We start from the raw sequence: 12,754 nt of genomic DNA, 5'->3' as shown, positions 1-12,754 counted from the left end.
GCACAGGAGACTGAAGGATAATCTTATAGAGCTGTATAAAATCAAGAGGGCCATGCAGTCTTTTTTTCAAAGTAGGGGAATCAAGAAATATGTGCAATGGTTTAACCTGAGCAGCAGCATTTCCACACAGAGGATGCTGGGTATATGGAATGTGCTGCCAGTGGAAATAGTTGAGGCAGGTGCAGTAACAACATTTTTTTAAAAATTGGACAGGATAGGAAAGATTTAGAGGGATGTGAGCCAACATGGACAAATGGGACTGGCGTAGATGAAGCATCTTGGTCAGTATGGGTGAGTTGGGTCTGTTTCCATGCTGTATAGCTCTCATCACCCCTCATCCCCAAATTTATTTTAATGTACTAAGTTTATTTTAGGGGGGAATTATGAAGAAAAATGAGACATAGTGCAAGCATCCAGTCTTCAGGGAACTATTTTGCCAATGACATTGAGACCAGTGGTCACTGCAATGATACCTATCTGGCAGATTCCTCTTCCAGTATCAGGCTGATATAGTTTTATGTGTAGGAAGGAACTGCAGGTGCTGGATTAAATCGAAGATAGATAATCTTTTTATATTTTTACATTGACCAAGAATTTCATTGTAGATAAATGGGAGTATCCCCCCCCCCCCCATTTGGAAGCCAATTTTAATTCTGGGTTTGAGTGTGGCAATTAAGTTATTTCCCATGCAATGAAACTTATTCAAATCACACTGGGGGTGGAAGAGAGGTTCCATCACAACTTCCTCATCCGTTCCCATACAAAAGGGATGTATGCTGTTATTTTGAAATTTTACGTATCTTTTGTTCATAAAAGAATGGGTAGTAAGTATCCAGTTACACTGTTATCCCTAAATGGAATTTAAACAATCAGCAGAATTAGGCCATGGGTTCACATATTCGAGATAATAGTTTCCTCGGATACAAACCGTTAAGCCGTAATAATAGGGGAGTTTAATTACCAAATAGACTAGCTTTCAACACAGAGTAGAGTGAGGTCATGCAGTTGGGGTGGTCAGACAAGGCATGGGAATCCGAATAATATAGAAGAGCAAAGAGGTCAAGGAATAAATTTCATGCAAACCTGAAGGAGGATAATTATGTCTGAGGAATAGAGTATAAGGGCAGGGAGATCATGATCATTACACCACACTCAAGTACTGAATCCAATTCTGATCTCCACTCTATTGATAGAGCTCTTAATGATAGCGGAGTCAGGGGGTATGGGGAGAGGGCAGGAACGGGGTACTGATTGTGGATGATCAGCCATGATCACTTTGAATGGCGGTGCTGGCTCGAAGGGCCGAATGGCCTACTCCTGCACCTATTGTCTATTGTTTGATAACTTTCGAAAGGGTACAGAGATGTAGGAGAATGTAAAGAATTGAGGCAATGATGATTTTCTGAAGAACAAACAAACTTGAAGGGGGAATTAATTTGGGCATATAAGTTGTGTGATCCCCGAGTCGAGGGGAACATGAAAGACTAATTTCCCTGAGAAAATTGGTGAAAGGCTCAGGAAGAATTAGGGTCTGTTTGACCAAAGTATACTGTAAGGTCTGGAGCTTATTACCTGAAGGGCTTCTGCTTTTTTCGTCCTTCACATTTAAAAACTGGTGGAAGACTATTTGAAGTGAAGTACCGCAAGGAGCTCTGTATTGAAAGGTGAGATTAAGAACAGTCTAATTCACTTCTTTGGGGACAAGAAACTGCAGATGTTGAAATCTTGAGCAAAGAAATCAAATGCTAAAGAATGCCAGCAGGGTCAGGCAGCATCTGTGGAGAGAAATGCATAGACAATGTTCCGTGTCGTGCCCCTTCTTCAGTCTGACTCTAAAGAAGTGCTCCAAGTGTGATGTCACCAACGACTTCTACAGCTGCATTGTGATGTCCCTTTATGTGATAAATTTCAAAAACACTACATGAAAATAAATTAAAACCAATAGCAAAAGTCTGTTACAAACCAAATTGTGAAAATTATGGAGCCAAAGTGTGACCTAGAAGAAAATCATCTTGTAAATAGAGAGAATGTCAGAATTAAATATAATCTGAAAAAGCTAAAGTATGACTGGACAGGAATATGTAACTGAGGTTGCAGTTAAATCAGGCCTGATCTTGTTGAATGGTGGAGCAGGCTTGAGGTCTATGGGGCTCTGCTCAAGTTCAAATCTCTCCACATCCAGCAGATCATGGCCCCTCCACGTCTTAATGATTCAGTCAGGTACCCGTTCATAGAACATTGTACAGCACCAGAACAGGCCATTTGGCCCACAATGTCTATGCTGAACATGATGCCAAGATCATCACTTATCTACCTGTACATAAACCCATATACCTCCATTCCCTGCATATCCATATGCCTATCCAAAAGTCTTTAAATGCCACTAATGTATCTGCTTCAACCACCATCCCAGGTACTCGCCACCCTCTGCTTTCCAGGCACTCACCACCCTCTGTGGTAAAAATAAAACCTGTCCTGTGCATCTTCTTTAATCTTTGCCCATCTCACCTTAAAGCTGTGTCTTCCAGTATTTGATTTTTATGTCCTGGGGAAAACAATTCTGACTGTCCACCCTATCCATGCCACTCTTCATTGTATATACAGATGCTCCTCGACTTACAATGGGGTTACATTCCGATAAACCCATCGTAAATCAAAAATATCGTAGGTTGAAAATGCATTAATACACCCGATCGCGTGGCTGACTGGGAGCTGCGGCTCGCTGCCGTTTAGTTTAGAGATACAGCGCGAAAACAGGCCCTTTCGGCCCACAGGGTACGCGTCGACCAGCGATCCCCGCACATCAACACTATCCTATACCCACTAGGGAGAATTTACACATACACCAAGCCAATTAACCTGCATACTTGTGCGTCTTTGGAGTGTGGGAGGAAACCGAAGGTCTCGGAGAAAACCCACGCAGGTCACGGGGAGAACGTACAAACTCCGTACAGACAGCACCCGTAGTCAGGATCGAACCTGGGTCTCTGGCACTGCATTCGCTGTAAGGCAGCAACTCTACTGCTGTGCACCATTGTAAATTTGAAATATCGTAAGTCGAAGCATCGTAAGTCAAGGAGCACCTGTACTTCTATCAGAAACGCCTCAGCACAAATCTCTGTGAAACTCCACTGGTCACAAACCTCCAGCCTGAATATTATTCCTTCCATCACAACCCTCTGTCTTCCATCAGTAAGCCAGTTCCGAATCCATACGACCAAGTCACTATTAACCCCATGCATCTTGATCTTCTGGATCAGCCTACCTTTGGGGACTTTATCAAATGCCTTACTAAACTCCATGTAGGCAACATCCACCTCCCTACCCTCATCTAACATCTTCGTCACCTCCTCTAAAAACGAATCAAGTTACGAAGACGCAATATGCCATGTACAAAGCCATTCTGACTGTCCCAAATTAACCCTTTCCCTGTGAAATTAGAGTAAATCCTATCCGGAAGAATCCCCTCCCATAGTTTCCTTACCACTTACATCAGGCTCACCAGCCTATAATTCTCTGAATTCTCTCTACTTCTCTTCTTAAATAAAGGAACAACATTCACTACTCTCCAATCCTCCGGGGCCTCACCTGTGGCCAACGAAGATGTAAAGATCTTCGTCAAGACTCTCTCAATCTCCTCTCTTGCCTCTCTCAATAACCTGGATAAATCCCATTACGTCCTGGCAATTACCTACTGTATCCTTATCAAGAGCCCCAACACCTCCTGCTCCTTAATCTCAAACTCCCCTTGCATGTTAGTATTCTCCACACTATTCTCACTGTCCTCATCCTTGCCTACATCCCCAGACTCCAAACACAAATCTCCCCGCCCCCCTTTATCCTTGAGCAGTCTTACCTTCTCCCTGGTTATCCTCTTTTTAATATAAGTATAAAAAGCTTTAGGATTTTCTTTAATTCAACTTTTGCCCTTCTAATTGCCCACTTGAGTTTTGTCCTTTCATTATATTCCTGTCTTATTCCAACCTCTTAAACCTTACATTCCCTTCCTTTTTCTTTTTGACCAAATTGACAACTTCTTTAGTCATCCAAGGTTCCCTTACTTTGCCATTGTTATCTCTCCTCCTTCTGGGAACATGCTGGTTTTGAACATCGATCAACTGGCCTTTAAACAACTTCGACATGTCAGAAGTGGACCTGCCCAATAACAATAACTGCCAGTGTTCCCTTCTGCCTAATAACATTGTAGTTTGCTTTACTCTAATTTAGCAACTTCCAGCAAGGTCCAGTCTTCTCCCTTTTCATAACCAATCCTAAAACTTAGAGTTGTGATCGCTATCTTCAACATGTTCTTCCACTGAAACACCTGGCCAGACTCATTTCCCAAAGCAAGGTCCACTTTTCTGGTTGTGCTATCCACATGCTGTTTCAAAAAACCCTCTTGGATACACCTCTCAAATTCTGCCCCATCTAAGCCTTTGGAACTGTGCAAGTCCCAGTCAATATTAGAAAAGTTAATATCACCCACTAAGACAACCCTGTTGCTTTGGCATCTTCGGTAATCCGTCTACAGATCTGTTCCTCTATCTCTCACTTACATTCCTTCCATTTTTTTTGTGTCATCAGCAAAAGAACCGCTGGTGTCTTTATCCACATGATTTTATTAATTGTAACACCCCAGCATCAATCCCTCTGGCAGACTACTTGTACCACTTTGCCAGCAATTTATGTCGACTCCCTGTTTTTCTGTTACCCAATTTATCTTCTGCCTAATATGCAGTAATGTGTAACTTACTACTCCATGAGCTTTCATTTACCATAATAACCTTTGTGACACCTTATTAAGTGTCTTCTGAAAACCTTATTACAGTCTGTCTTTTATTTCCTGAAAATAGAGACCGTGGATAAGATAGTGAAAAAAGCATTTGTTAGCTTGCCTTCAACACCTTTGCAATTAAAGGCCAGCATACCACTTGCCTTCCTAACCACTAACTGCACCTATCTACTATTTTTTTTGTGTGATTCATGCAGTGGAACACTTGAATACCTCTCAACCCTGACAATCCTTTGCTGCTTTTTCCATTTAGAAAATCTGGCATTTGGTTCCTCTTACCCAAGTGCATGACATCATACTTTCCCATACTAAACTCTAATTTGGCAACTTGTCGCCCACTCACTCTCTATCATTGCAGAATCACAATGTCCTCATCACAATAAGCCTTTTTTTTTTAAAACCTATTTTGGTATCATCTGCAAACTCGGGTATCATACATTAGAGTCATGGAGCATTGGCACAGGCTCTTTGGCCCAACTTTTCATACCAACCAAGATGCTCATTTAGTCCCATTTTCCTGCACTTGGCCCATATCCCTCTAAACCTTTCCTTTCCATGTACCTATCCAAATGTCTTTTAAACGTTGTAATTGTGTACACCTCTCATGCACCTTATTTAAGGTCTCATTAAACTAAATCTTTGCAGCACCATCTAAAGCCTTCATACTATTCCCAAATACAAACATGATGCCTTACACCCAAAGCATTGATGTTTTGAGGTTCAATGTAATTTGCTTGCTTAGGTTCTCAATATCTCCATTTATAAAGTCCAGGCTCCTACATATGGCACCACAGGTAGACAAGGTGGTGAAGAAGGCATATGGCACACTTGCCTATGCCATGCTATAGGAAAGATCTACTTAAGTTAGAAAGGGTACAGAAAACATGGTAAGAATATTTGTAGGACTTTAGTTACAGGAAAGGATCAAATTATTTTCAATCGATCAAAGGATTCGGAAGGATGACAGAGATTTATTAAATACATGAGGTAGATGGTCACTATATTTCTTCCCTCACTAGATTGTGAGGGGGTTAAAAGATTTAAGAAGATGAGAGGCGGGTCTTTCACACAGAGGATGATGGGTATGTGGAACGACACGCCAGGGGAAGTGGTTGAAGCAGTATACATTACAACATTTTAAAATAACTTGAATAGGTGCATGGATAGGAAAGGTTTCAAGGAATATGGACTAAACACAGACAAATGGAACCAATTGAGGTAGACATAGAAACATAGAAAATAGGAGCAGGAGTAGGCCATTTGGCCCTTCAAGCCAGCACTGCCATTTAATGTGATCACGGCTGATCATCCAAAATCAATACTTTGTTCCTGCTTTCTCCCCATATCCCTTGATTCCGTAATAATTCCGTTGGTTAGCATATATGAGTTGGGCCAAATAGCCTGTGTCCATGCTGTATAATTCTTTGACTATCTTAACATAATGTTATAATGAAATATTTGTGTCTGAACATGCCTAAGTCTGTGACTGCATCCCTTTTATAAATAGACTTGTTATTACAAAGCTGTCCTAATTCTTGCTTCAAAAAGCGCCACTTTTAATGTAAGATAATTAATAAAAATTGCATCAAATCTTTTTTTTGCCAAAGCCAATATTCCTGCATGTTTTTTGCCTGTCGTGCGCACAGGCTGCAAGGTTTTGCCAGTACTGGGACTATTGCACGCACATCTGTGTGAATTAGAAACAGTTCATTAACTTGTTTTGGGAGGCAGTTTTGAACATTGGATTTGATGTCACACAGGACCTCTGGGCATAGTTGTTAATGCATACCGCCCTAATTTAGGCATTCTTTGAGTGAAAACAAAATCAGGAGCTCAATGCCTGAAAAAACCACAAAAAGCTGGCAAGTCTCTGAAAGCCAGGCAACATCTGAGGGGAATGTAACTTAACATTTCAGATCAGTGTCAAGCTGGGATGGAAAGCTGTGGAACTGAAGCATGAACTCCAGGCGAAACCTGGCCTGCTGAGCATTCCTGTCATTTTTCTAGTTTTTCTGCAACATCCTGTGGATCAATTTCCTGTGACAATGCTGTCAGTGAAGCAAGAAAACCTTGAACCTGTGTCTTGTTTTGGGTGGAGCTGGTCATCAATGACGCTTGCAATGATTGAAACTGGGAAAACAAGTGGGCAGCTTGAGAGTCAGCCAGTCATTGCTCAATGGATGGAGGGGAAAAACGACTATTCAACAGGTATTTAGAAGGGTGATCTGTTTCCTGAGCAGAAACACAATGAATCAGGCTGTAATGTTGCAGATGAGCTTGTTTACACTCAGTCCTGCAGCTCTGCAGTAGCTTTTCTCTGCATGTTTAAGATCAATTTCATTTTGAAATGATGCTTGGTTTTACAAATAGTTTATAATTATTAAAGAAGGTTCTGGTAAAGTTATTTGCAATAACGGGCAACCAGTAGCCATGAATGACTGAAAGCATATTTACGCTTTCTTGCTTCTTCATGCAAAAATTACATTAACTGCAAATAGCCTTGGCAGGTCAGACAGCACCTGTGGAGAGGAAAATGGAATTTAATTTTCGTGTCACAAACCTTCCATCTGGTCATTATTACCTCTGGTTTTCTCTTCACAAATGTTGCTTGATCCATTGTGTATTGTTTTCAGATTTAAAAAAAATAATTGAGCTGAGGAGGGATTATGATTGGATCAACAACATGGTGCAACTCTCACCATTTACCCTGGTTTTCTCAGGTCTCGATCATTCTCATCTTCGCCTTCCCCAACTCCCTCTCCGTCACGAGCAAAAGATGCTGCAGGAGCAAAGACCAAAGGCGGAACAGGTGGCGGTAGTGGAGCGGGCGATGCCCCAACTCCCACTGGCAAAAGGTAATTTTGCTGATGATCAGGTTCTCAACATTGTCTGTATCAACAGTTCAAAACTGCAGGATATTCCATTCATAATATGTCTACATTCATTACTGATTCGGGGTAGCATAGATCACCCAGGCTTTGAAGACCCTCTAATTCTAATTGTGCCAGTTTTAACAATACATTTCTCTGATGAGCTATACCCTTTTCCATCCCGTGACCACTAAACTAAGTGCAGTAGCAACTTTCACATTATAATGCAACAGATTTGTTTTAAAGTGTAAAGCTGAACTGGTAGGCTATGAGGTGACCTCGGACTGCAAAAGCACCTTTGCATTCGAGAGAAATCATAACATAACAATGGTAATTGTTGATTGCTGTACCAATGGCAGTTATGCCTTTTGGGAATTCCATGCACTCTCCATTTCTCTGAACCCATCTCATTTCTCACCGGGTGGCAGGGTTGCTGCCTTACAGCGCTTGCAGCGCCGGAGATGCTGTGTGACTCTGACTCGGAGACTGTAGAATGCTCTCTATGTACCAAGTATTATTAATAAACCTCCAAGGTTGAAAACTACAAACGCTCACCATGCTTTGACTGAAGAAACTCCTCATTTCAGTTCAGATTAACCAACCCTTTATTCTGAGGCTGTGTAGCCCGGGAAACACCCCCCCTGCCCTCCTAGGATACTCGATCTCTCATATAATAGATTTGCCATCCAAGGAAAAGATTGGTGATCTCTGTGCCACTGTCATTATGTTAACTATGTAACATTTATTTTCCTCCCATATTTCTCGGTGTTATACTCCAGATTGTCAGTTTTTTGCTAATTCACTTGGCTTGTCTCTCTCCCCTTGAAGCCAATTTGCATTCTCATTGCTGCACATATTCTCGCTTAGTTTAGTGTCATCACCAAAGCTATTAATGTCCCAGGTCGTCCCCTCACAGAATTTGATAGTATAGAAAGATAAATTGTCGAACTGAGGGGTGATTTTATGGAGGTGCATAAAATCACAAGGCCCCTATATAGGGCGAAAGTGCACAGTTTTATTCTCGGGGATGGAAAATCAAGAACATGATGGCAGAGGCTTAAGGTTGGAGGGGAAAGATTTAGGAACCTGAGGGACAACTTTTTCCACACAAAAGGTACAAGCTGCTAGAGGAGGTAGTTTAGGCAGATACAATAACATTTGTAAGACATTTGGACAGGTACACGAATAGGAAACATTTAGAGGAATTTGGGTTATGCATGGGGGGGAAGTGCTTATTGTAGATGAGCATCTTGGTCGACATGGCCTGTTTCCATCCTGTATGACTGATTGTGAATAGGGGAGGATTGAGAAAACAATCCCATAAGGTGAGCCTGTCTGTTGAAGGGTAATTGCATCACATTTCAGCTGGTTAGTTGCTGCATGTAAATGGGAGAATCTAATTTGTATTTGCATAGAGTGCCACAGTAGTCATGACTGGACCAAGGCACCTTGCCTCCAAAGACATATTTTAAACCCACCATGCCAGCTGGTGAATTTAAATTCCAACGGCAAAGAAATCTGGAATCAGCGATGATAACCTGTTGACATTTATCACAAAGCATCTAGTTCACTGGCATCCTTCAGGAAAGGAAATCTCCTTTCTTTAGACCCACCAATGTGATTGACTCAACTGCTTCATATCATATCATATCATATATATACAGCGCGGAAACAGGCCTTTTCGGCCCACCAAGTCCGCGCCGCCCAACGATCCCCGTACATTAACACTATCCTACACCCACTAGGGACAATTTTTACATTTACCCAGCCAATTAACCTACATACCTGTACGTCTTTGGAGTGTGGGAGGAAACCGAAGATCTCGGAGAAAACCCACGCAGGTCACGGGGAGAACGTACAAAACTCCTTACAGTGCAGCACCCGTAGTCAGGATCGAACCTGAGTCTCCGGCGCTGCATTCGCTGTAAAGCAGCAACTCTACCGCTGCGCTACCGTGCCGCCTCGGCTTCCTCGGCTGAGGGACAATTAGCGGCAGACAATAAATACCAGCATTGCCAGTGAAATTCACATGAATGGACAGGTTTTTAAAAGTAAATTACACAAATCACCCAGCTGTGAAGAAATATTAATTCTCAGGAATATGAAACGCTTTGTGATTTATAACTCTTAATGGCTCTAATGTTTTTTAGGGAGAGGGGCAAGTTTGTATAAGGACCATGTTTTGTGACTCCAATGCAGGAAAGATGATTGAAGTGTTTTGAGTAGAAAAGATAAATAGGAAAATAGTACTCAGTTTTAGCAAAGCTTGGATTTTAATAGATGTAGGGAATAAAGTAGAGCTGTACATCATGCAAACGGGCCCTTCAGCCCACCATGTCCATGCCAACCAGGTTGCCTAGCTAAGCTAGTTCCCCTTGCCTGCGCTCACATCCCGCCAAATCTTTCCTATCCATGTCCTTGTTCAAGTGTCTCATAACTGTTGTAATTATATTCGCCTCCACCACTTGCTGACATCTCATTAGTTATTCACATCACCCTCTGTTTGAAAATGTTGTCTCTTGGCTTCCTTTTAAATCTTTCCCTTCTCGCCTTAAACTTTTGCCCTCTATTTTAGACACTCCTGCCCTGGAGAAAAGACTGTGGCTATTCATCTTGTCAGTGCCTCTCATGAATTTATAAACCTCAGCATCCTACGATCTGGGGGAATAAGACCCAGTCTAACCAGCTTCTCCTTATAACTCAAACCTTCCAGACCCAGTAAAGTCTTCATAAATCTTTTTTGCAACCGTTCCAGTTTAATAACATTCTTCCTCTAGCAGGGTAAGCAGAACTGTAGACAGTACACCAAATGTGGCCATACCAACCTTTTGTACGTGCAGCTGTAACATGACATTCCAACTATACTTAATTCCTTGACGAATAACGCTAAGCATATTGATTGCCTTCTTCACCACCCTGTCCACTTTCGTTGCCACCTTTCTGGAATTATGTACTTGCTTTCCAAGATCTCTGTTCTACAACATTCCACAGGGCCCGACCATTTACTGTGTAATTCTTGCACTGGTTTGTCTTACCAAAATGAAATACCTCACATTTATCTGAATTAATCTCCCAGTTGATCAAGATCCTGCTGAAATCTTAGAGAACTTTCCACTAAACCGCCATTTTTTTGTGTTTTCTGCAAAGTGCTAACTATGCCACCTTCATTCACATCCAAATCATTTTTATAATGTCTGCATAACAACCCTCTCCTACCACCCTCTTTCTCCTACCTTCAAGGCAATTTTGTATTCAATTGGCTAGCTCGGCCTGGATCCCGTGGGATCTCACCTACCGAACCAAATTGCCATGCGGTATTTTGTCAAAATTCATCTGGACTCTGTGAAGATGGCCAGGGTAGAAGGAAGCTGTATTCACCACTCTCTGCAGGTTCAGCAGACAAGATCAGAGCAGTTGCCACACCAGGCTGAGAGGCATCCCATCAAAATACTTACAATAGCACGCCTGTAGAACTTTAAGAGAATTAAGTGCACAATCTTTTCAGACCCCTAAGAAACAAAATATGCCGATAGGCTTTCTTGATCACCACATCAGTGCGAAGGAATCGGGTAATGGACGACTTGGAGTTTAAACCCGCCAACCATCTCTCTGTGGCTCCATTGATGAGGATGGGTCACATGACTACTCTCTCTTAGGTCAACAACCAACTCTTGTCTCACTGCTGTTAAGAGAGAAGTTGTTGTTGTATAAAGACTGGATGGTGCATTGCCCACATTGTAAATGGGTGATGGGTGACACTGGACATGGTGGTCTGAGGGGCGTGTGCTGTGTGACTCTGACTCTCAATCTCAGAAATAGCTGTAAATTGAGAATAGGAAGGACTGAAGGAATGTGAAGAAAATTATTATCAGTGATGTGAGCAAACTGTTGGAGCTGTAGACTGACAAGTCCCCAAGTGTTGATGGACTTCATGGGGGTCTTAAACAGAAGGCTAGTGCAGCAGTTGATGTGTTCGCTTTAATTTGAGATTCTTATCTTTGATCTGAACATTTTGCATTTTTCAAGTCTCAATGTGAGTAGTCATGTGACCCATCCTCATCAATGGAGCCACAGAGAGATGGTTGGCGGGTTTGAACTCCAAGTCGTCCAAGCTGGTCAGGAAGGCAGCATAGAAGTGAGATTGGTTGATCAATTAAAGCAGACGATTGGTAAATTGGCCATTTAAGTAATTTAGTGGCTGAAATAAGCAAGGCTTGCACAAGGGGTGCAGCCCTGTTGAGGGAAGTGCCCTGTGAGAAAAGTGCGAGTCTTTGGCTGCGAGTCTTTGGCGAGGAGGCTGAGGTGAGGATCTTACGCTTGTTTTTTTGAGCCGGAATTGTTTTTGACACCGAAGTGATGGCGCACAAGTTGGTGCAGTGTGTTTCCTGCAGGATGTGGGAAGGTAGAGACACTGCTGGAGCTTCTGGGAGCTACACCTGCAAGAACTGTGTCCAGGTGCAGCTCCTGACTGGACGTGTGGCGGAGTTGGAAAAGCAGCTGGTTGACCTCAGGGCCATCCGGGAATGCGAGAGTTTCCTGGACAGGACCTACTGTGAGGCTGTCACGCCAAGGGTCCAGGTCGAGAGAAGGTGGGAGACCGTTTCAGGGGGGAGCGAACGTGGACTACAGGAGACCCCGGTGGCTGTGCCTATTGCAAACAGGTACACCCTATTGGGAACTGTTGGGGCAGAAGACGCTTCCAGTTGGAGCGGCAGTTGTGTTGGCGGTTCTAACCCAGGCAAGGAAACTCGACCGGGGAGACCGGTCAGGAAGAGCCATAGTAGTGGGTGACTCCATTGTCCGAGGTACGGACAGTAGATTCTGTGGCGACAAGCGGGAGTCGAGGATGGATTGTTGCCTCCCTGGAGCCAGGGTTCATGACATCACGGAGCGGCTTCAGAACATCCTAGCGAGGGAAGGTGATCAACCGGAAGTAGTTGTGCACGTGGGAACGAACGATGTCGGGAGGAAGAGGAAGGAGATACTGCAGCGTGAGTTAGAGAGTTAGGAAGAAGACTGAGAAGGAGGACGTCGAAGGTGGTTATCTCTGGACTGCTACCTGTACCTCGTGCTGGTGAGGGCAGGAACAGAG

At 43.0% G+C, this 12,754-nt stretch overlaps 1 protein-coding gene across 8 annotated transcripts in view; it reads left to right on the top strand.

The window, feature by feature from the left end:
* Positions 1 to 12,754, top strand: part of zc3h18 (zinc finger CCCH-type containing 18) — a 120,995-nt gene that overhangs the window by 83,331 nt on the left and 24,910 nt on the right. For all 8 annotated transcript variants that reach the window (XM_078400685.1, XM_078400691.1, XM_078400687.1 and 5 more), the window contains one exon: positions 7,513 to 7,647. In XM_078400685.1, the coding sequence (XP_078256811.1) occupies positions 7,513 to 7,647 (135 nt within the window). The remainder of the gene's footprint in view (positions 1 to 7,512; positions 7,648 to 12,754) is intronic.

This window comes from Rhinoraja longicauda, chromosome 6 (genome assembly GCF_053455715.1).
Source record: "Rhinoraja longicauda isolate Sanriku21f chromosome 6, sRhiLon1.1, whole genome shotgun sequence".
In the NCBI taxonomy this organism is placed as follows: Eukaryota; Metazoa; Chordata; class Chondrichthyes; order Rajiformes; family Arhynchobatidae; genus Rhinoraja; species Rhinoraja longicauda.
This window is presented reverse-complemented; position numbering and strand designations above follow the sequence as displayed.